This window comes from Pipistrellus hanaki (assembly GCF_964339955.1).
Source record: "Pipistrellus hanaki genome assembly, chromosome: 11".
Classification (NCBI taxonomy): domain Eukaryota; kingdom Metazoa; phylum Chordata; class Mammalia; order Chiroptera; family Vespertilionidae; genus Pipistrellus; species Pipistrellus hanaki.
Genome location: NC_140513.1, coordinates 60,961,574 through 60,984,776, shown reverse-complemented (window position 1 = coordinate 60,984,776; position 23,203 = coordinate 60,961,574). Strand labels below are relative to the sequence as shown.

At 38.5% G+C, this 23,203-nt stretch overlaps 1 protein-coding gene across 3 annotated transcripts; it reads left to right on the top strand.

Moving 5' to 3' along the window:
* Positions 1–16: 16 nt before the first annotated feature.
* On the top strand, positions 17–21,123 carry C9orf72 (C9orf72-SMCR8 complex subunit). 3 transcript variants are annotated; one of them, XM_084898691.1, is made up of 11 exons: positions 17–53; positions 4,602–5,089; positions 6,424–6,483; positions 9,851–9,946; positions 10,560–10,624; positions 12,259–12,331; positions 12,799–12,915; positions 14,579–14,814; positions 17,804–17,861; positions 19,105–19,214; positions 19,322–21,123. In XM_084898691.1, exons 2-11 carry the CDS (start codon positions 4,646–4,648, stop codon positions 19,506–19,508), a joined length of 1,446 nt encoding a protein of 481 aa, XP_084754817.1. In that variant the 5' UTR covers positions 17–53; positions 4,602–4,645; the 3' UTR covers positions 19,509–21,123. The 3 variants fall into 3 exon arrangements, with proteins under 3 accessions (XP_084754817.1, XP_084754816.1, XP_084754815.1); XM_084898690.1 differs by having other exon boundaries at positions 51–72; XM_084898689.1 differs by lacking the exon at positions 17–53 and adding an exon at positions 302–372.
* The last annotated feature ends 2,080 nt before the right edge of the window (positions 21,124–23,203 follow it).

Genomic DNA, 23,203 nt, shown 5'->3' with positions numbered 1-23,203 from the left:
CAGGGGTCCCTGCCGGCGGTCCTCCCGTCGGGGGCGGGGCCTACAAGGAGCAGGTGTGAGTTTCAGAAGCAGGTGTGCTCTGCTTTTCCCGCCCTTTCCCTCCTCCCCTCGCTTTCCCAGCATTTGCTGAGGGTGGACGAGGAAAGATTCAATAAAATTCGACCAGAAGCACTCTAGGCGGGGCGTAGTGGGACAGCCGCGCACGCAGCCCGGCGCGGGGGGCGGGGCCATGGGCGGGGCCAGGGCGGATTCGGGGGCGGGGCCTGGCTCGGAGCGGGGCGTGTTGGGGGCGTGGTCAGGCGGGCGGGGCGGAGCTGCGGTTGCGGTCCCAGCGCCCGCCGCGGTGGCGGAGGCGCCGGCGTCGGAGAGTGGGTGAGTGAGAAGCCCTCGGGCGCCTGCTGTCTGGGGTCTGGGGACGGGACCGCGCGGGGCGGAGGCGGAGGCGGGGGCTGTCCCCCGGGTTCGCTTTTCCTCTCTTTCCCCCTCTCTTCCGTGGCCTAATCCGGTGTCCCTGCCCGGAGCCGAGTGGGGTTGTCTGCGTCCGGGCCCCGGGCTTCCAGGCAGCGGAGGCGGCGCCGGAGCAGGGGATGGGGACCGAGCCTCCCCGCCGCTCTCCCTCCCGCAGCCCCGGAGCCGGCTCCTCCTCGGGACCCGGTGTCAGACCAATGGGACCCGCTGCATTGCGGGCTCCACGGACCAGAGCCCGGGGCCCGAGAGGCCTGCCCCGGGGAAGGCCGAGGGCGGGCGGCCCGGCTGCTCCGGACCTAGCTGGGGGCAGCGAGGGGGTAACGCGGCGGGGAGGGCGGCGTGGACCCTGCATGTCCGCGGGCCCGACCCTTGGGGCCGCAGAGCTAGGCTGCCTTAGGCTCCGTTCTGTGGGTCCGGAGCTGCTTGCTTCACCGTCCGCGGTCACGCCGATAAAGGAAGCATTGCGACTCGGGCATCACTGGGCTGACGGTATCAGTTTCAGAAAGAAGTGCACTGATTACAGGTCCGAGCTCCCGGCGCCTGCGTTCAGGGGGCACCGAGGGAGGTCAGGCACTTGCCCCAGAGAGGTTCACGACAGTCTTTGTTCGTCTATGCAGTGTTTCCCAAAGTGTGGTACGCGTGCCCCCAGGGGTACAGGAAGAGTCTGGTGGGGGTACGCGTTGCACCGGAGTTTTGGTGGGAATATGCACTGCACCGTGCTTAGCTGCACCTAATTCTATGTTCTCATGAGTACGAGGGGTACTCAGCGTTACGAAAATTATAGAAGGGGGACACATACGTCAAAAGTTTGGGAAACACTGGTCTATAGCAAAGGAACAGCCTGGTGGTGGCCAGTGGATAAATTCCAATTAAAATTGCTACCATTCTTCACTTGTGATGCAAAGGAAGGGACACACACTACTTCTGGCATTACTTCTAATTTGTGCAAAAGGGCACCGAGAAATACTGTTGGGTAGGATCTTTCTCAGACTTTGGAAAACTTCACATAATGGGAGCATTACAGAAGCAAGTATATAACATATGGGCGACTAATAATATAGAGTCAGAATACCTGACGTGTGATGTTGGTGTATGTGACGAAGATACTGTTGCCAGCATCTCAGCCAAACCCTGCCACTCTCTCTTTTTTTTTTTTTTTTTTAATATATTTTACTGATTTTGTACAGAGAGGAAGGGAGAGAGAGAGTTAGAAACATCAATGAGAGAGTGAGTCATCGACCAGCTGCCTCTTGCACACCCCCTACTGGGGATATGCCCGCAACCAAGGTACATGCCCTTGACCGGAATCGAACCCGGGACCTTTCATTCCCCAAGCCTGCGCTCTATCCATTGAGCCAAACCGGTTTCGGCCCTGCCACTCTTTAGGAAAGGAAATCAGTTGGATTGGCCTTGTGATGACTGTTCCCTCTATGTATAGGAAAAAATGAGAAAAATTATAGATCGCAGTACAGACCTTGCAGTAAGCTAGCACTCACCTGCTCCAGGAAACAATTGCATAGGGGCTAAATTTTTCCTTATAAAGTTGATTTTTTTAAAAATCTTTATTTGGCTCCCTTAGCAGTCTAAAATGTTCCTTTCAGAGAAAGAGGTAAACATAAAAACTTCCCCGCCTTTCAAGCCTATCTATCCTTGGGCTCAATGTAAGAAGTTACCTGAGAAATTTGAAGCTGTGAGAGATGGCCTGATAGTGATATCTTGATCATCTCTGAGTCTTGCCTAATGAAAATTTAGAAAGTGCTGCACACTGTCTGGAGTTACCAGCAGTTCACTGTCAGTAAAGTTCGTGGGGCAGCTTGTTTCCTAAGGTGGGCGGACTTAGGACCTGTTTCTCTCAAGGCTGGGAGAAGAGAAACAGAAAGCATGGCTACACGCTGGGTGGGTCTTAGTGATGGTTGAATTCTCATTTACCACTGCAGTGGAGCACCCCACTTTCTAAATACCAGTCAAAAAGAGATGACTGATACTTGTAAAGGTTTAAGAAAAGGCAAAGCTTCAGACCTACCACTCTGCTAACAGTTTTAGCAAATAATTCATATAATCTGCCTATGTTATTTTCAGAAAATATGTTGAATATATCTCCTCAACCCTGTTTTTTATAGAGTGGCAAGCCACAGTGCCACCCATTTTAGATCCTGGCTTCCCACAAAAGTCTCTGTAGGCTAACAATGTTTGATAAGTCTCCGGGGAAGCTAACACTACATGTAAATAGATACGTAGATTAAAAAAAAAAAAAAAAAAAAGACTATTGGTTTTGAACTGGTATTTTTTTCTGCCACATTTGTATATATGGATTTTCCTCACCAAAATGATGACTTTAAGTGTTAGTAAAATCATTTTTACAACTTTCAGTTAGACTTCACTGTGACATTTCATTTCTCAAGTTATTTCTTTTGGCAGGATTTAAAACTTAATATGATGCTTGTCCTTTATTTTATTTATTTTTTTTTTCGAATGATACTAGCAGTGAGAGTGAATGTAATTAGTGATCTCTCACAGTTTAATTTTAACTATCAGTTAAAAAGTTTTGCCATAATCCAACCAGATTTTGCCTTAGGACTCAATTCCATTTTAGGAAATGCTTTTATTTTCAATGTAATGATGAAATGCTTGAGTTGCAATGTTGCCTTTATGATTATCCATCTTTAAATATATATATATATATATATATATATATATATATATATATATATATATATTATTGATTTTCCACAGAGAAAAAGGGAGTTGGATAGAAAGCTAGAAAGGTCGATGAGAGAGAAACATTGACCAGCTGCCTCCTGCACACCCCCTACCGGGGATGTGCCCACAACCAAGGTACATGCCCTTGACCGGAATCGAACCTGGGACCTTTCAGTCCACAGACCGACACTTTTTCCACTGAGCCAAACCGATTTCAGCTTATCCATCATTTTTATCCAGGAAAAAAAAAGAGCAAAAGAAAAATATATTATAATACTATTTTATGGCTGCGTGTATACTTAATTCATTTCCTTGGCCCCCAGTTTGCTGTTGTTAAAGACAATAGCATCATTACAGTTTCAATTCAAATTACATTCTTGTATTCTGTCATTGTAAACTGCTTAAGTTGTATCCAAAAAGTGACTATTTTAAACATGCTATCCAGCTTAGATCCACTTACATTGTGATATAATGAATTAAAAAGTAAGCATTCTGTAAATGAATTTCTGAAGTAAAAGATGCACATGTAAGAACTGCCATTGTGTTAAACCGTTTCTGCACATACTTAGTGTTTGCCAAGCTGTGTGTGCCTATTTTTGACATCATGATAAAAGTGTGCATTTAATGCTCTAAAAATAGAAGTCATTGCTTTTCATCAGTTTCTGAACTCTCTTGACAAGGTATAGATAAATCCTTTAAGTAAAATGGTTTACTTTGACATGAATTTAGTTATAGATCAAATGTATTCTCCCAAAGCAATCATATAGGCAAAGAGAGGGATATCACATTTTAGCTAACAACTGCTGTGCTTTATACTTTTGGTGAATGGAATCTACAATTTAGACTTGCTTAAATGAAATTGTCATTTTTAAAATTTTGTGTCTTTGAATACAAATATCAAATTTTAATATTACACAAAACTAGAGGCCCAGTGCATGAAATTTGTGCATGGGTAGAGTCCCTGCTGGCTGGGTCCTCCTTTTCCCAGTAGTTCACTGCAGACTGGGGCCTTCCTTCATTCCGCTCCACCCTCTGGTGGTCAGAGCACGTCATAGTGAGTGATCGAACTCCCTGTCAATCAAACTCCTGAGGGGACACTTTGCAGATTAGGCTTTTATGTATACAGATAGTTGATTCCTTTTACACTAACATCATGTAGAGCATGCACCTCAGTTTTAGTTCCTTGTCACTTTGGATTTCTAAGCATATTTTTGAATATAAGTGACAAGTTACTATGTATCATAAGATTACATCAGCAAACACTCAGTGTGCACCTGTCATGCTAGTTGAATGCCTCTATCTTGGTTGGAGACATGCTTCCAAAACTTTTTGACTGAAGAGGAGAAAATTGCGTATGCCGAAATTATTTGGATTGTTGATGAATGACTTTAAAATTGCTGAACCTAATCACTGTTTTGTGTGCCCTTGTTTAGATATCCTTGGAGCATTCGGATAATGTGACAGTTGGGATGTAGTGATGTCGACTCTCTGTCCTCCACCATCTCCAGCTGTTGCCAAGACAGAGATTGCTTTAAGTGGTGAATCACCTTTATTAGCTGCTACCTTTGCTTACTGGGACAATATTCTTGGTCCTAGAGTGAGACACATTTGGGCTCCAAAGACAGAACAGGTACTTCTCAGCGATGGAGAAATCACTTTTCTTGCCAACCACACCCTCAATGGGGAAATCCTTCGAAATGCGGAGAGTGGGGCTATCGACGTAAAGTTTTTTGTCTTGTCTGAAAAGGGAGTAATCATTGTCTCATTGATCTTCGATGGAAACTGGAATGGGGACAGGAGCACATACGGACTATCGATTATACTTCCACAGACAGAACTCAGCTTCTACCTCCCGCTTCACAGAGTGTGTGTCGATAGATTAACACACATTATCCGGAAAGGAAGGATATGGATGCATAAGGTGAGTGGTTCTGAGCTTATTAGTCATGTTAACTTAACCATTTATCTCCTGACACATTTATATGTAATTTCTAGAAATTATATGCAGCTAACTTCAAATAGTAGCTATTATTTGCAGCTACCGTACTAGATACAGATAAATCTAGTCTGATGTCTGCCCTACTCATAATGACCATCGAAGGTAGGAGATGACAGTTCCACGTTACAGAGACAAAGCTAAAGCTTAGAGAAAGTAGAGAACATAAGTTTTAGATCCATTGACCCTATTCTTTTTATTTTTTTTTTGAATTGCATGCCTGTGTGTTTTACTTATTACTTATTGTGTGTGGGTACAAGCATTTCAAAACAATTGTTTCATAAGCAGTTGGCCATGAGCCTTTGATCCCTTTAACTTCTTTGCCAAGTTTCTATATTTGTAAAATGAGGACGTTGGACAAAATGGTTTCTAGGAGATTCCTGTCATTTCATTTTCATATCATAAATGATAGTCCTATTCATTTCATTCCTCTTGCCGATTGGGCTAGAGCAGTGACCAGCAAACTCATTAGTCAACAGAGCCAAATAGCAACAGTACAACGATTGAAATTTCTTTGGAGAGCCAAATTTTTTAAACTTAAACTTCTTCTAATGCCTCTTCTTCAAAATAGACTCGCCCAGGCCATGGTATTTTGTGGAAGAGCCACACTCAGAGGGCCAAAAAGCTGCATGTGGCTCATTAGCCACAGTTTGCCAACCACGGGGCTAGAGGAAATTATTATTTCCTAAATCCTATAGTTTAATGTATAGTGACACTTCTGTTTCCATGTACTTTTGGCAGATATGAAGAACAAATTTATTTCACCTTTCTACTATGCAATTTGATACCAGTACTAACATGGAAATCCATTAAATAATTATTAATTTTATGAGACTTTTTCTAGATAGTAAGGAAAAATAGTATCTTTTAAAGGAATAGTTTCTTACCATGTTTGCAGGCTTGCCTCATTATTTTCATGTATATGAAAATTATTTAAAATCAGGAAGCTATATTCTCCAGGTTCAGCTTGAACTTAGTTCATTTGAAAGTGCAAATCATTATCTTTGTGAAACTATGCAGATGTTACATTGACTGTTTTCTGTTAAATTATCTGTTTTTAACTGCCAAAAAAGGGTGGTTTTATGGATATGTTTAGTTAATTCCCTCCCTCCCCTTTTTTTCTGTCCTTAAGTGAAAGTATTTTTCCCATTAACTAAATTACACAAGAACATGTCTGCTACTTAACTGTATTGTAAAAAATAAGTGTCAATGTTTTTGTTTTTGTTTTTAATTGTCTTTATGAATTTTCCCTTGCTCAGGAAAGGCAAGAGAATGTCCAGAAGATAGTGCTAGAAGGCACAGAGAGAATGGAAGATCAGGTAAGGTGGGGACTGCACGCTGTCAAACACTGCCAGGCACACAGTGTGACTGTGTAAGCGTGAGGGCTGTTTGTGTTAAGGCCTTGAGGCCAGATTAGTTTGACAGAGTGAGCCCAAAAGTGAACAGAGCCTTAATGGAGATGTGTGGAATGAACCTGATAAAAACCTTACACCTGAATAATTAAATGTAAGTCCAATAGTAATCGCATCTACAGATCAATATTTTGTTACCTGTTGTCCGTATCCACAGAGTAAATTTTGAATAACTTGCTTATAGTCAAAATTAAAAATTATGTTTGAGATTTTCTTTAAAGTCACGTTTCTCAGACATTTCCGCAGAAGTAGTTGTAACAGGAGAAAAGTGAATACTCCTAAGGTATCTGTAGATGTAGCCACAGCTCTAAGCATAACATACTTTGAAATGGTATCTTTAGAATTCATGCATTACATTTTATTCTATGAATAAATTTAATGTTATAATTTGCTGGTGTTATTCCTCACCTTTATACGACTGGGCTTCTTATAATACCAAGTCTCCTGGTATTTACCCCCAGGACTTTGAATACCCTTAGGGAGCAGGCACCAGAGTTTGCAAAGCATGATTGCAAAGAGAGGGCTCCCTGTAGAAATGAATACAAGCGATTTCAGCATAGGGCCTAACAGTTCTTCTGAAGTGGACTCTCCAGTGGAGAAAGGGTTCTTTGCTTTTACTGCTCTTGCCCCAGCCACCCTCTTTGTTCCTTTGAAACTCCAATACAGACATCATGGCTGGATTTTCTTTTCTCTGGTTCTCTTCAGCATGCCCGAAATAGAATACTACTTTAAACAAAAATTTCCTTTTTAAAAAAATATATTTTTATTGGTTTCAGAAAGGAAGGAGGAGGGAGGGAAAGATAGAAACATCAATGATGAGAAAGAATCATTGATTGGCTGCCTCCTGTATGCCCCCATCCCAGGTATGTGCCCTGACAGGGAATCAAACAGTAACCTCCTGGTTCATAGGTCAGTGCTTAACCATTGAGCCACACCAGCCAGGTTAAACAAAACCTTCTAAAAATTTGTGAAAATGCAAGGGCATTAAGTAAGGAAATACTTTCATAAATAACTTTCCAGACCAGTGGAGATTATTCTGGGGAAAGGTTTTGAGACTTACAAGAAATTGTTTCTCTTTATCCAGAGAAGTCCAGCCTATGCTTGTTAGTCAATAAGCAGCAGTGACTTTTGCCAACCTCTAGTTATGGAGTATTTAGAATTACTTCAAGATCAGGAAATTTAGAATCCAGTAAAATTTTGCTTTTACTGGGACTTTATTTCAAACCAGAGGCCTGTACTTACAAACTTACCACTGTTAATGAATGCTGTCTCGCTTTTAAGGGCTCTTAAAGACATTGTCCTACCCCTTCTGTCATGAGGAATATATACTGGGACGAACAAGGTTCTTAGAGGGGAAAACATTCTCTTGCTCAGAAGTTTAAGGGAGAGAAGTTGTAGGAAAGGAAACTGATGGGATTTTCTTTTAGAGCCTCTCTGAGTTCAGCCTAGTAAGATTTTTTTTGTTAAGCTTCAATACTGATTTCCTTTGTTTATGATGATGAATGTCAGATATTGTGTATGAACTACTATATATGCCTAAACCTAAGGGAAGGTATTTTCCCCAATTATTCTTTATGACAAGGAGTTGCCTGATAATTGAGGCTTTGCAAATTTCACATAATGTGCTTTCAATTACTTCATTTTAAACAATAAAGACTATTTGGGGATGACATGTAACTGTGAAACAACTTCAGTCAGTGCTAGTTCTGGATGCTCAGAGTTGTCCTCTGATAAAATCACTGTACAAGGACACAAAAGTAACAGCACCTTCAGTCATTATTCTTGTTGATTTGTAGAGTTATTGATTGTAATTGTAAACAAGCATTTAAATTACTTTAAAAAGCAGAGCGTTTATGTTGTAGAGGTTATTATAGCTTGAATTTTTTTAATAGTAAAACCTTCTATGATGCAAGGGAGCTTTCGGCTTAGGATAAAATTTCCAGAGACAGCATTACATTTATTTATGTAATTGTTTTTGTGGCTTTTTAAATTTTATTTTAATTTTTTTTTTAATTTTAAATGTTGATATATGCCTTACTATGTGAACCCCACACTAAGTCTAACAACAATTGCATATAAATTCTCAAGCAACTTACATGATCAGGGGGCTCTGAAAACTGGGTTAGGTCACTCAAAAAATGAGTGTAGGGATGACAGTTGTTCTAATTTGAAGATGCATATGAAGAATCTACATCTCAAAGTTTATATATTGAGGATGGTCAGAAATTTTGGGAGAGTGGTAGTGATAGTGCATAAATGAGGGATCACTTGATTTTCAGAAGCTTTACATTTGTGATATTCTATATTTTTACTCGAAAAACTACAGATTTCAAAATTATATTTTTGACATATAAAAGAAGTAGAAGTATTATCTTGAAAAAAAACTCTAAAGGAAACTTGTGTTTTATTGTATATTAAAATATATGTAATGTTTTTTATTTGTATCTGGGTAGCTTACTAGAGGCCCAGTGCACGGAAATTCGTGCACTCCAGGGTATTCCTCAGCTCAGCCTGCACCCTCTCACAGTTTGGAAGCCCTTGGGGGATGTCCAGCTGACACCTTAAGCTTCAGTTGGACACTCTTAGTAGCGCTGCCACCGAGGTGGGAGAGGCTCCTGCCACTGCTGCGCTCGCCAGCCTTCAGCCCAGCTTATGACTGAGCAGCATTCCCCCTGTGGGAACACACTGACCAGCAGGGGACAGCCCCAGCCCCGGGCCTGCACACACACACACACACCCCCCCCCCCCTCCCATTGCCCTGCTGCCGCTGGTACCACCTGCTCACCAGCCCCACCTTCCCACCAACCTGTCATTCCGCCTATGGTGAATTTGCAATTAGGCTTTTATTAAATAGAATTATGAATGTAGAGGTTCAGGCTTTACTACCAAGTTCATTGCTCAGGATTCTAAAGTTTTAGGCTTTGCTTTATTTATTTTAAAATATAAAACACACGGATGACATTTAATTAAGATATAGCTCACATTTCAAAAGGAGAACCTTTCTGAATTTGGGGTGATGATTTAATTATTGCATTTAGCAGTAAATGATAAACCAGTGATTCTATTGTAAGAAAATTATTTCCAGAATAATGGAAATGAGTTTTAAATAGCATGTAAATCCTTTAGAAATGTTTTGGAGTTGTAGACTTGTTTGGAGCTGTGTTTGAACAAGTTAGCAAGTATTTCTATCTTTGTTTTCAGTGTTTAATTTTTTATGGTCCAGCTTATCTTATATTGTGTGATTTTTCTTCACCTCGTTTACTTTTCTGGGCAGGGTCAGAGTATTATTCCAATGCTTACTGGAGAAGTAATTCCTGTGATGGAACTGCTCTCATCTATGAAATCACACAGTGTTCCTGAAGAAATAGATGTAAGTTCTTATCTTATTAAATGGAAACAATGGTATCTTTTATCCATTTTTTTGTTACATTACTATTATATATATTAGCAGTATTCTCATTTTATTATTATAATTATGATAATATTAAATTTATTTATTTGACCTCTTTTGTATTTCCTAGAAGTAGAATAATTTCAAACCTTATAGAAGCAATCAATATTTAATGCAGTACTTTTGGTAACAAAACAGTGTGTAATGGAAGTTTACCCGTATTCATTAATGTAGTTTCCTTAATCATTTGTTGAGGACATTTAGGGTTACATATTATACTATGCATTTATAGAGAATTCTTTAGGAAACAATTTTTGTAGCTTCCTGACATCTTTGTCATTAGGCTTTGTCTCCTGATCCTGACAGCTCAGAAGAGGGAGTTTTTCTAGTAACAATTGTTGCTTAACCTGCCTGACCAGCCATCACATTTGTTCTTCTGAAAGTTTATGTAGTGCACAGAGATTGTTTTATGGGGATTCTTGATGTTTAGAAATGAGGGCAATGTGTTATATTGAACCTAGACTTCAGAAACTTGTATAGTAAAAGTGGTTTTCAACATTGTTATACCCGAATTTTTTTGTGTGACTTTTAGATTGCTGAAACAGTTCTCAACGATGACGACATTGGTGACAGTTGTCATGAAGGCTTTCTTCTCAAGTAAGACTTTTGTTTATTTCCATAAAAGCTGGATGAAACAGAGACAGACCTTATGCTTACCTATGAGAGGATATGGAAGGAAGGAAACAACAGAATACTACCCCATGTCTTTGTAGGGACAACGTTGCATGTGTGAACTATTACTCAGCTTTGTGTTATCCTTTTATTTTTTACATATCTCTGATATATTTGATGTTACTCTTTTCTTAATATCTAAAGAAGCTGAGTTTCGATAATGCCCAGACAAGAAATCTTAGTCCCTTGTTTGGTTCTGGTTTCTTGTTTTACTTCTCATTAAAGCTGAAACTGATAATTTTTTCAATATATATTGAATATACTTGAGTTATTTGGGCCTAGAAAAGAAAGTGGGCTCTAAAATCAGATTTTCCAAGTTACTGCTGTATAACCCTGGGCAAGCTACCTGAACTCTGTGCCTCCCTGCCTTTATCTGCAAAATGGGAATAATAATAACAATATTTGCTTCATAGGATTGTTCTAAGTGTTTAGTGAGATCAATTAGATTAAGCATTTAAAATAGTGCGTGGCTGCCGAGACTGGTTTGGCTCAGTGGATAGAGTGTTGGTCTGCGGACTGAAAGGTCCCGGGTTCGATTCCGGTCAAGGGCATGTGCATTGGTTGCGGGCACATCCCCAGTGGGGAATGTGCAAGAGGCAGCTGATTGATGTTTCTAACTCTCTATCCCTCTCTCTCCCTATCTGTAAAATATCAATAAGATATATTTTTAAAATAATAATAAAAATAAATAAATAAATAAAATAGTGTGTGGCACATAATAATAGCTGACATTTGCTATTTATATTTCTTTTAAGGAAAATGATAATAATAATAGCCAGTATTTATTGAGTGCCTACATGTTAGTCCCTAATCTAAGTGGTTTGTCTTCATGTATAGTCTCATCTTGTGCTTTAGTGTTTCTTTACAATTGCAGATTATCATGAAGTTTTATTTATTTTTTTTAATAATATTTTACTAATTTGAGACAGAGAAAGGAAGGAAGAGGGAGAGAAACATCAATTGGGTGCCTCTTGCATGCCCCTCACCCAGGAATTGAGCCTGCAACCTGGGCATGTGTCCTGACCAGGAATGGAACTGTTGACCTCTTGGTACACAGGACCACTCTCAACCAACTGGGCCACTCTGGCCAGGATATGAAATTTTATTTTTAAAAATGAGGAATGAAAAATGAGGAATGCTCTTATGCCCAACAGTTTTTTCCTTTAGATTTATGATGGAGAATGGTAGAGGTGAGAGTGAGTCTAACCTAGAGGCCTTAAATGGCTTGAATCAGAAGCTCATTAGTCCTGATTCTCTTCAGTGTTAGCCATTCATAGCATTAATTTTAGTCCCCTTTGACTTTAAGTCACTTAACCTCTCTCTATACCTCAGTTCCTTCCACTATAAAATGGTGATATTTTACTAAATGGGTTGTTTTAAGGTTCAAATGAGAGAATCGCTGTGAAAGGCATGTAGAAATGAGATGGCATATATTTATAGCTTTGGTGTTTCACATGGGAAGCTATTCTAAATGATTTGAATAGCTTTCCTTCTTTCCTTTTACTTTGTGAAGTTGTTTTACAGCCAATTTTTTATATCTTTTTTCCTTCAATTTACAGTGCCATTAGCTCACACCTGCAAACCTGTGGCTGTTCTGTTGTAGTAGGTAGCAGTGCAGAGAAAGTAAATAAGGTAATGTATTTTATAATCCAGCAAATAATCTCACTTTTTAATTCTGCTAACATACCATAGGTTGTAATTTAAAGGTTAGGTTACAGACAACATGATCTAACAGTATAAGGCAATATGACCAAGTAACTATGACACGCTAAGCAAAAAGGAGGGTTCCATGGAGAAAGTCTGCATATTATTATATCAGCCACCTGGAGAGGCACAATACGTATTCAGATGTTAAAGGTTTTGAGATATACTGAAATTTACCAGCATTTTCCAAACTTATTTCACCACAGAATCCCTATTTTTAGCAACAATTGTTATCATCTATGGACTATTCTGTGTGACTACGAAATATTTATTTCTCAGGATATATTTTATTGGCAAAAACAATTGTAATTTCAATTCCAATTTCTTTCATAAGCAAACCAATGCTGTGTGTTTTTTTACATTATATTTTAATGCTAAATTCTTTTCTTTTACAGATAGTAAAAACATTATGCCTTTTTCTGACTCCAGCAGAGAGAAAATGCTCTAGATTATGTGAAGCAGAATCATCATTTAAATATGAGTCAGGACTCTTTGTCCAAGGCCTGCTAAAGGTAGAGTCTGCACTTGTCACAAGTGAAAGTGGTTTTTGAACATTAGTTTTTAATGTATCTCATGTTTTTATGCCAGGGGCCGACTTCCTTTGCAGAGACTGAGCATAGAGTCTATGTCTTATTGTTTTATGGTTGGTATCAGAGACATATCACAGAACATCTTTATGTTTCTCTCTGGTTTCCTGTAGCTGCCTGTTTGTCTTTAGGATTTTTAATTTTTTTAATATGTGCTTGAATCAGGTTGATTGTCTAAAATGGGAACATTTAATTTTTTTTTACTGAACAAATTTGAATTTTTGTGTTACCATTTTGTTTATGTACCATATGCATTTATTGAAAAAAAAAATTAAAGCTGCTTTCTAACTTGAAAAAGAATATAAATTTTTATCAATTCCTGTGTGTGTATTAAAAAGTTTTTTCATTTTTCTTTTATTTGTTTAAATCTGCTTTTGAAGGGAAAAGACAGATAAATATTAATTAGCCATTATTTTGAGTAATTATAGGGAGGACAGTTAATCACTTTATCAAACCTATTGTTGATTTTTTTTTAATCATAATCAAACACATGAAGTTACAGATTCCTAATGCTTATGTGATTATCTCATAATGGATACAAATAAAAATCATATTCAGCTTTTGCATTGGGCATGCTATGAGCTCAAAATAATAGTACTTAAATACAAAAACTATTTAAGGGAAACTCATTTCTGATTTGAATTGTACAAATCTGAAAATTAGAACTTCTTCCCTATAAAAAACATAGGTATTTAGTACTTTTTTTTCCCCTCAGCAACCTCTCATTTAATTATATAATTTTATTCCTAAAGTGTTTTATTTTAGATTCATAAAGGAAAGCTTCAAACTATAGCATAATGAAAATATATTTTAAAATTTTCTATGTAGTTATAAATTTTGTAGCATTTTAGAAAATGGTTTGACATTATATATCAAGAGCCTTACAGACATTTAAAGACTTAACTTACTGTTTCTACCTCTGGAAATTCTTCCTAAAGAAACAATTATATGTGCAAAAGATTTACATATAAAGATGATTATCACAGCATAATAGGAATTTAAAAAAATGGAAACAGCCTTTATCTTCTATTCTCTTCAGGTACATAGCACATAGCACGGTGCCTTATACAGAGTATGTCCTTATTCCAGGGCAGCCTAGAAAGAAGTGCATTCTTTACTTATTATAAAAATACACATATGATTAGAATTTAAAAGAACATGTGAATAGCCAAGAAGAAATGTTCATTTGTAATCTCACAATTCAGAGAATAACTGTTGTTAATATTTGACATGTATCTTCTGGTCTTGTTTTCTTCTGTATGTATTTTTTTCACATCTCCCCTCACTCCCCCCAAAAAATTGGATTATACTTTGCATGTTCTAACCTGTGGGGGGTTTATTTCACAATATATTGTGAACATCTTTCAATATCAACACTTAAACTTCTGCAGTTTAATTTAATCACTTCTTTTTTTTGGATTCTTAGTTGTTTCTATCACTAAAACTTTTTACACAATCATGAGTAGTATCTGAATATAAATTTCTAGAGATCGACTTGCTAAATCGAAACCAGGGTATTTGTTTGTTAAAATAAGTCTTTATTATTATTTAGCAAATAAGACAGTGACTTTTCCTTTCATCGGGACAGGATTCCACTGGAAGCTTTGTGCTACCCTTCCGGCAAGTCATGTATGCTCCCTACCCCAGCACTCACATAGACGTGGATGTCAACGCTGTCAAGCAGATGCCGCCCTGTCACGAGCACATCTACAATCAGCGCCGGTACATGCGCTCCGAGCTGACGGCGTTCTGGAGAGCCACTTCAGAGGAGGACATGGCTCAGGACACTGTCATCTACACCGACGAGAGCTTCACTCCCGATTTGTAAGTCATGCTGTCTTTTGATAATGTCGTTAAGCAGTATTATGAAATTGTATCTTTTGTGAGTAAGAGCAAAACAGATGAGTCTGTGTTTAAAAGGAAAGAAATGTTACAGTGAGTTATGCTTGAAGAAATACTTGGTTAGCCGAAACCAGTTTGTCAGTGGATAGAGTGTCGGTCTGCGGACTGAAAGGTCCCAGATTCGATTCCGGTCAAGGGCATGTACGTTGGTTGCGGGCACATCCCTGGCAGGGGGTGTGCAGGAGGCAACTGGTCGATGTTTCTCTCTCATAGATGTTTCTAGCTCTCTATCCCTCTTCCTTCCTCTCTGTGGAAAATCAATAAAATATAAAATAAAAAAAATAAAAAGAAAGAAAAAAAAAGAAAGAAATACTTGGTTAATCAAGCATTTATTCTTAAATGTTTATTTTTCTTACTGTAATCGTGTTTCTCATAAGATAGGTTAGATTAGTTTTTTAAAATAAACATTTAAATATTTAACAAATATCTATTGAGCCCTAAGCACAGTACTATGATAGCTACTAAGGTTAATAGTGGCCAGACAGCCCCAGCTCTAACATTGCTTATAGTCACATGTATAGGAGTAACTGAAAAGCTTACTAACTAAACCAAGTTCTAAGTCTTTTCTTTCTTGATATGTGAATATAAAATACAACAAAACTGTCAAAAATATCAATAGAGCATTCTTTTACTTTGAATTTTATATTGTGGTATTCATTCCTTGTCATAAAGTCTGATTAGTATTTTAAAAAGATAAAAAGTAATGATAATAAAATAGTCAGTGTTGACCCAATTAGGAAAAAATGGTGATGATAAATATGAGTTATAAAACCCTAAGTTAACACTGAAATTTTAGGTACTTTCCTATTTACTTCTGAAATCAGGAAAAGATTTGTAGCGTACTGGATACATTATGATTCTCTTTAATTAAAGTGCCTGGCACATAGAACGTGCTCAGTAAATGTTATCTAGAATCATACAGGTTTGAGTATATACAGGAGCAGTAAAATTGGAGTGATCAGCCTGTCCTGTTTTTCTAAGAAAATTTTGAGCTCAGGCAATAGACATGTGGCACACCAGTAGTCACACAGAATGTGCTGACCAAAAACAGAAAAGGAACTCCATGTCCACCAGAAAGGGCACACATGTCCACTGGAAAGGGCACACATGTCCACCGGAAAGGGAACACCTGTCCACCGGAAAGGGAACACCTTTCCACCGGAAAGGAAACACCATGTCGGCCGGAAAGGGCACACATGTCCACCAGAAAGGGCACACATGTCCACCAGAAAGGGCACACATGTCCACCGGAAAGGGAACACCATGTCCACCGGAAAGGGAACACATGGCCACCGGAAAGGGCACACATGTCCACCGGAAAGGGCACACATGTCCACTGGAAGAGGACCACGGGATCTCAGCCTTGTGTGTCCCAGGTGCAGAAAGATGACTTCATTAGGGCCTGTCTTTCCCAGCTCTCCAGTGTTCCTGTTGGTTCCTTAGAAAGCTTTAGGGAAATTGGTTAGAACATGAATTATTCAAAATTGGAATTCCAGGTCACTAAGCTTTCATGTGCAGTATTGGTAATTTGATACACATGTAAAAGTTCTCAGAGTTCTTTTGTTCCTTCAAGCATTTTCTTCTTTCCTAAAGTATTTAGTTGTTTTTTTTGTTGTTGTTGTTGTTGTTGTGTTTTTGTTTGTGTTTTTTTTTTTTTTCTTTTTTTGGTTATTTCATAGCTCTTTTGGGGAATTTGGTGAACTTTAGGATGAGTTTTCAGCCATCTATATAGTATTTTTTTAGAGAGGATATGTGTATACTTTAACATTACTTTTAATTTATTTAAAACAATATCACTAATTTTTAAGATATTTTTTAATTTTAATGTTTAGATATAATTTCAGTCACTACCAATAAAAAATGAAAAATCAGTCACAGTCACTGTAAATATATATATTTTTTTATTTGTTTTTTTTAATTTGTTTCAGAAAAAAAGGGAGAAGGAAAGGGAAATAGAAATATCAATGATGAGAGAGAATCATTGATCAGCTGCCTCCTGCAAGCCCCCTACTAGGGATCAAGCCCAGAATTCAAGCATGTGCCCTTGACTGGAATCAAACCCGGAACCTTTCAGTTCACAGGCCAGTGCTCTATCCACTAAGCCATACCAGCTAGAGCTATTTTTTAACACTTTGCTTTATCTAATTCATTATGAACAAGATACTTACTCAGTGAAACAGGCATCTTAAGAACAGCGGGCTTTAAACAGCCTATTCCTTCTCCAAAACCAGAGAAGGAGTGCTGTCAGGTCCACATTGGCCACTAACTGGATACCTTGTAATTATGAAATGCTCTCTCCCCACCTCCCCACCTCCCCACCCCCCGTTTTGGTTTCCTTCTGTTGTTTGGTATACTCTTCTCTGATAACTAGGAAATTTTAGGTACTTTCCTATTTATTTCTGCACACACACCTCTTCCTGCACTCCTCTCATTATATGATGATTATTACTATTTTCAGTTAAAAATTGCTTACCTTATTAAATGTTACATTACCCTTTTCTCAGTAAACCCTCTAGGGAAGTAGAAAGCAAGGAGAGGGAAGGAGAAGGGGAAAGATTAAAGGGTTTCAGACCTGGGAAGAGAGCTGTCTCTTTTTATGCACCTGCTCTGCCCTGGGTGGTGTGTTAGATGCACACTCTCTCAGGTGAGCATTACATCTTAACTTCCTGTCTGATCGTAGACAAGGCAGATGATGCTTTCCTAGAACATTAGCTGGTTCGTGTAACTTGCCAGATGATAGGCTTGTGATGCAAACCCAGTGGTTGTCATGTTGCAGATAGTCATCTAGCTGTGTTTCTTAATCCCACTCCAGTGATAGCTAACATCCATCCTTTTGTCTTTCTGGCTGGTGTAAGATTATAGAAATTAGCATTGTGTAGCCATTTCAACATTTGGAGTATTTTCTTCACAGGAATATTTTTCAAGATGTCCTACATAGAGACACGCTAGTAAAAGCCTTCCTGGATCAGGTAAATGTTATGACATGATTTTGTTTTTTTATTTAATGCATCCTACAATGCCTGTACTCTGTATATAAATCTTAGAATTGAGTCATTATCTTTCTGTAGTGTCTCTGGTCCTTTTGAAAGTATCTATATCATTTTTCTTTTGAGTTGTTAATGAGTAGTAGTCTGAATACTAACAATTAAAGATGCATTATTCCCCCATTCAAATAATAAATGTTTTCTTTTGTGAGGGAGAAGGAAGAGGGTGCATAAATGTTTTTTATTTACCTTAATTGAGTCAAAAATGTCTTTAAACCCTGTACCTCTCTTTCAATGATAGCATTTTTATTGTCTCCTTCTTTAGAAAAAAAAACAAAAAAACACAAAACTGCTTAATTATACATTTGAATAAAATTCTAGAATCTAGATTATATGGAACTTATTTCTTAATATACTAGAGCTTTGTCATAGTATCATTCTGAGGATTAGGTTAGGAAACTTTGTCATAGATGCAGCTTTGAAATAATGAGGTCCTTGGGTTTACTAGAAATTTTTGATCAGGTCTGTAGTCTGTAACGTATCCCAAAGTTCAAAGATAATACATAGTCGTGTGATTCCGTATTTCTCAAGCTGAAATGAGATCCTTCTACTGCTATAGCTGTACCCTCCCCATGTCCGTTCCCTCTCTCGCCAGCAAGAGGGATATGAATATCTTAAAATCATAAATTAAGTGGGGCTCAACTTCTGGGAGCTTCAACTTTATTTAAAGATGTGGGCAGAAAAAGTCAAGTAACGTAATTAGAAGTAACCTATAAGTATGATTTTTAAAAATTATTTTAAAGAGAAAAAGGGAGAGAGAGAGACAGAGAAACATCAATGTGAGAGAGAAACATCGATTGGTTGCCTCTAGCATGCACCCTGACTGGGAATAAAACCTGCTACATTTTGGTGTACAGCATGGTACTCCAACCAACTGACCCACAATGGCCAGGGCCAATTATTACTTTTAATAATAAAAATAAATATGAGTGTATTCCGAGGTAGAATGAAAAATACTAACCCTTAAATATAGCATAGAACTGTCAGACTTCTTCCAGACTCAGTACTTCTGCCATACTCCTGCCTGCTAGGAGAACATCTGTGGAAATGATTGCGGGAACTGCTCGAATGTACATTATCTGCCAGACTCTGTTAACACTATGATAGAAACATGCTGTGTAAGTAGAATGAGAGCAAAATATTTATTAAAGCATTCATTTTCCTGTAGGTCTTTCATTTGAAGCCTGGTTTATCTCTCAGGAGTACTTTCCTTGCACAGTTTCTGCTCGTCCTTCACAGAAAAGCTTTGACGCTAATAAAATATATAGAAGATGATACGTAAGTAAAACTATATGGAATAAAAACCTTTGTGCATTTTAAAAAATTGTTCCTTTTGAGCATTTTCTATATTACATATTTATTATTATTATTATTATTATTTGTAGGCAGAAGGGGAAAAAGCCGTTTAAATCTCTTCGGAACCTGAAGATAGACCTTGATTTAACAGCAGAGGGCGATCTTAACATAATAATGGCTCTAGCTGAGAAAATTAAACCAGGCCTGCACTCCTTTATCTTTGGAAGATCTTTCTATACTAGTGTACAAGAACGAGACGTTCTAATGACTTTTTAACCGTGTAACTTACTAAATATATTTCATCTCACTCATAATTGCTGCTAAAGTAGCTCAGTTGGTATGGGACACATCAGTCCCTGGGGTCATACTTCCAAGTCCAACTTGGTAATGGCAGTTAAACTTAGTTACACTACAGTTGTCACCAGAAATCTGTGAAGGGTGTCAGGTGCATCGTTAGCAGTGGATGGATCTTTTCCTAGTTGTGCTCTCTTGGGATACAGACTTATGTTTACAATTATAATAAATATTATTGCTACCTTTAAAAAAGATATAATAATAGAATATAAACTTGACCACAACTACTGTTTTTTGAAACTTAGGATTCATGGTTTACATGTATCGAAGTGAAATCTGAGTTAGCTTCCAAAGATGGAGTGCGAGTTGACTTTGCACTTTTTGGTGATTCTTGGTATATGGGATTACTAATACTGTTGCAGTCAGCTGAAAACTAGAGCTTCTGAATCATTTCATTTTCATAGACAGGAAGCTAACTTGAACCCAGGGTAAGCTTGAGAAAGAAAATATTGTTTAAGCAGATGTTTAGTTAAAGTTAATTATTAGATCCTACTTAGTAGATGTAGTTATTCAGAGTCAGTCTGTGTAAAAATGTCAGGCAGTGTGTAGAGTCTGGTTGTGATGAACGCAATCAGGGTGGTTTTGTTTTGATGCTAAGTTCTATCAAAGAAAATATAGGAAGTTGGATTTTATGTCGTAGTAGTTGTTGTCAACTTTTTAAATTAATGTTCATTATTTTTGAGCCAACTGGAAATGTGTATTCCTGTGTCCTTTTTTTCCTTGGGGACTTTAATTACTTGGAAGAAGCTTGGATTTCACTGGTCAGTCATTGTCACCTTGTTTTCTTCTTGTAAAGTCTCTCCCTGATGGCAATCGTTGTAATTCTGAAACTATGAAATGCAATAGAGAATATACCAATAGCTTTTTTCAGGAATAGAGGATAGTACCTTGACTTCTTACATTTCTGCACATATGTTTTAAGTTGTTGCTGTGTGTCTTTGCCTGCATCGTCTGAGGAGTAGCAGGAGACCCTTGACTGACATGCTATTTAACTAGGTGCTACTTTGGCAGAACTGAGTGGTCTATTTCTTGTGTTTTCTTAATGTGTTTGGACCATTTTGCTGGCTACAATATAACTGATTAACATAATTCTGTGCTAGAACAGTATTGTCATAGTAGTAGTATATGCAAGCATAAAAATTTATTTAAAACTGTGAAAGTAACACAAAAGGGAAAAATATTTATAAGAAAGGGATAAAAGAGAGAGAGCCCCTCTGCCCTTGCCCAAATTTAACCAAAAACATGTTCTGTTTTGAAAAGTCCTAATGGCCTTTCACATCATAATAAGTATTTTATACACCCAGAACTAGATGACTGATGCTGTCATGAAGAAATGTACACATACCACCTTATTATACCCTATCCTCACTGTTTTTTACATGATAAATTATTGAAGTGCTGACTGGTTTTCTTTTGTTGCTGGTTTATTATTGTTATTTGGAATGCAAGTTGTACAGTGAAATAAGTTATTAAAGCATGTGTAAACATTGTTACACATATTTTCTCTTGGAGAATTTTGAATAAAATATCTTTGAAATTTTGTCTCTTATGGTTGTTTGTTTAGAAAAGCAATGCTATGATACTGAAAGACTGTTTTCCTGGTCAGCTGACAGTCTTACTGAATCTAAACGTCTTTCTTTTATTTTTCACTAGAGGCCCAGTGCACGAAATTCATGCATGGGAGGGAAAGGGGGAGAGGTGTCCCTCAGCCCAGCCTGCACCCTCTCCAATCTGGGACCCCTTGAGGGATGTCTGACCGCCCGTATAGGCCTGATCCCACCAAGCCTAAACTGATGGTTTATGAGACATCCCTCTCATAATCCAGGACTGCTGGCTCCCAACTGCTTGCCTACCTCTGCCTGATTACCCCTAACCAATTCTGCCTATCAGCCTGATCACCCCCTAACCACTCCCCTGCCAGCCTAATTGATGACTAACTGCTCCCCTGCCAGCCTGTTTGCCTCTAACTGCCCTCCCCTGCTGGCCTGGTTCCCTGCCCCCCCCCCCCCAACTGCCTTCCCCTGCAGGACTGGTCCCCCAAAATTGTCCTCCCCAGCAGGCCTGTTCTTCCCCTCCCCCCCCAACTGCCCTTTCCTGCTGGCCTGGTCTCCTCCAACTGCCCTCTGCTGGTCCAGTCACCCCCAACTGCCTTCTGCTGGCCTGGTCACCCCTAACTACCCACAACTGCCCTCCCCTGTAGGCCGTCTTGTGGCAGCCATCTTGTATCTTGGAGTCAATTTGCATATTCCCTTTTAATTAGATAGGATTTTGAAAGAAAATACATGTAAAGTTCTATTGATGCTGGTGAAGGGGAGCAGAGTTTGCCATCCTACAACAGGCCTTTTGGGATATTGGTTATTTTAATCTGGTTATTTTTAAGAAATAAATGACTCAAAAGAACCTTTGACTTTCCCCCAACTGCCTAAAAACATTTAGCTGGAGGACCTTCACCAAGAAGGGAGAGACCATCACAATTAACTGTAGTTTCATATGAACTAAGTCTGATAAGCCAGGAGGAATCGAGCAAGGCACTTTTGATTCAAGTCTGTGTTGCACAGTTAAAGCTGGCCCAGCAAACAGTTATTTACCAAACATTTGCTTTTCCCTATTTTGGTAAATTGCTTTCCTGCCCTCTGAAGTCCCAAGCCACAACCCACCTCCTCCCTCCTTAGTTCAAGATGAGTCGTAAGCCTTTACTGCCTGATAGGTCTTAGGATCTCATATTCTTTGGAATGCCCATATGTACTTACATAATAAATTTGGTCACTTGCTCCTGTTAATCTGTCTCATGTTAATTTGGTTATTAGTCTAACCAGAAGAATTTAGAAGGTAGAAGGAAAATTATTTTTCCTGCCCCCTATACTAGAATCTTATGTAAATCTTTATTAAAAAAAAAAAAAAAAAGGTCTTCCTGCTTAACTACCAGGATTGCATTTTGATGTTTTAAATGTGTACATTAATATTTCAAATGTATGCTAATTATTGGGTAAATACATTTTAAAATTCCTGTTATAATGATATTGATGTAGCAGGGGTTACAGGGTTATAATAATATTGATGTAAGAGGATTACAGGGTTATAGCACATAACATACCATTTGACATATAATAATAAAAGCATAATATGCTAATTAGACAGTACATCCTTCCAGACGACCTACCGGATGAAGCAGAGGCTGAGGGAGAAGCCCCCGTCCCGGGTGCCAGAGGGAAGCCAATGCCGGCAGCCGGGGGAGGAAGGCCTACTCTTGCACGAATTTTGTGCATCGGGCCTCTAATAGAGTATAAGAACCTTATGATAGTATATTGACATTTCTCCCTCCTCATCTGTGTGCTATTGTGACCTCACATTTTCCTTCTGCATTTATTATAAGATCCACACTTTTTTATTTTTGTGTAAGCAGTCAGTTATCTTTTTAAAGGAATTTAAATATAAGTATCCTAAATATCCCAATGAAAAGGCAGAAGTTGTCAGATTGGATAAAAAACAATGTCCAACTGTATGCTGTAAACAAGAAACTCATGAAGGACAAAGATTAAAAGTGATAGGATGAAAAAAGATATACCACACCAATACAAATCAAAAGAAAGCTGGAGTGGCTGTTATTAATATCAGGC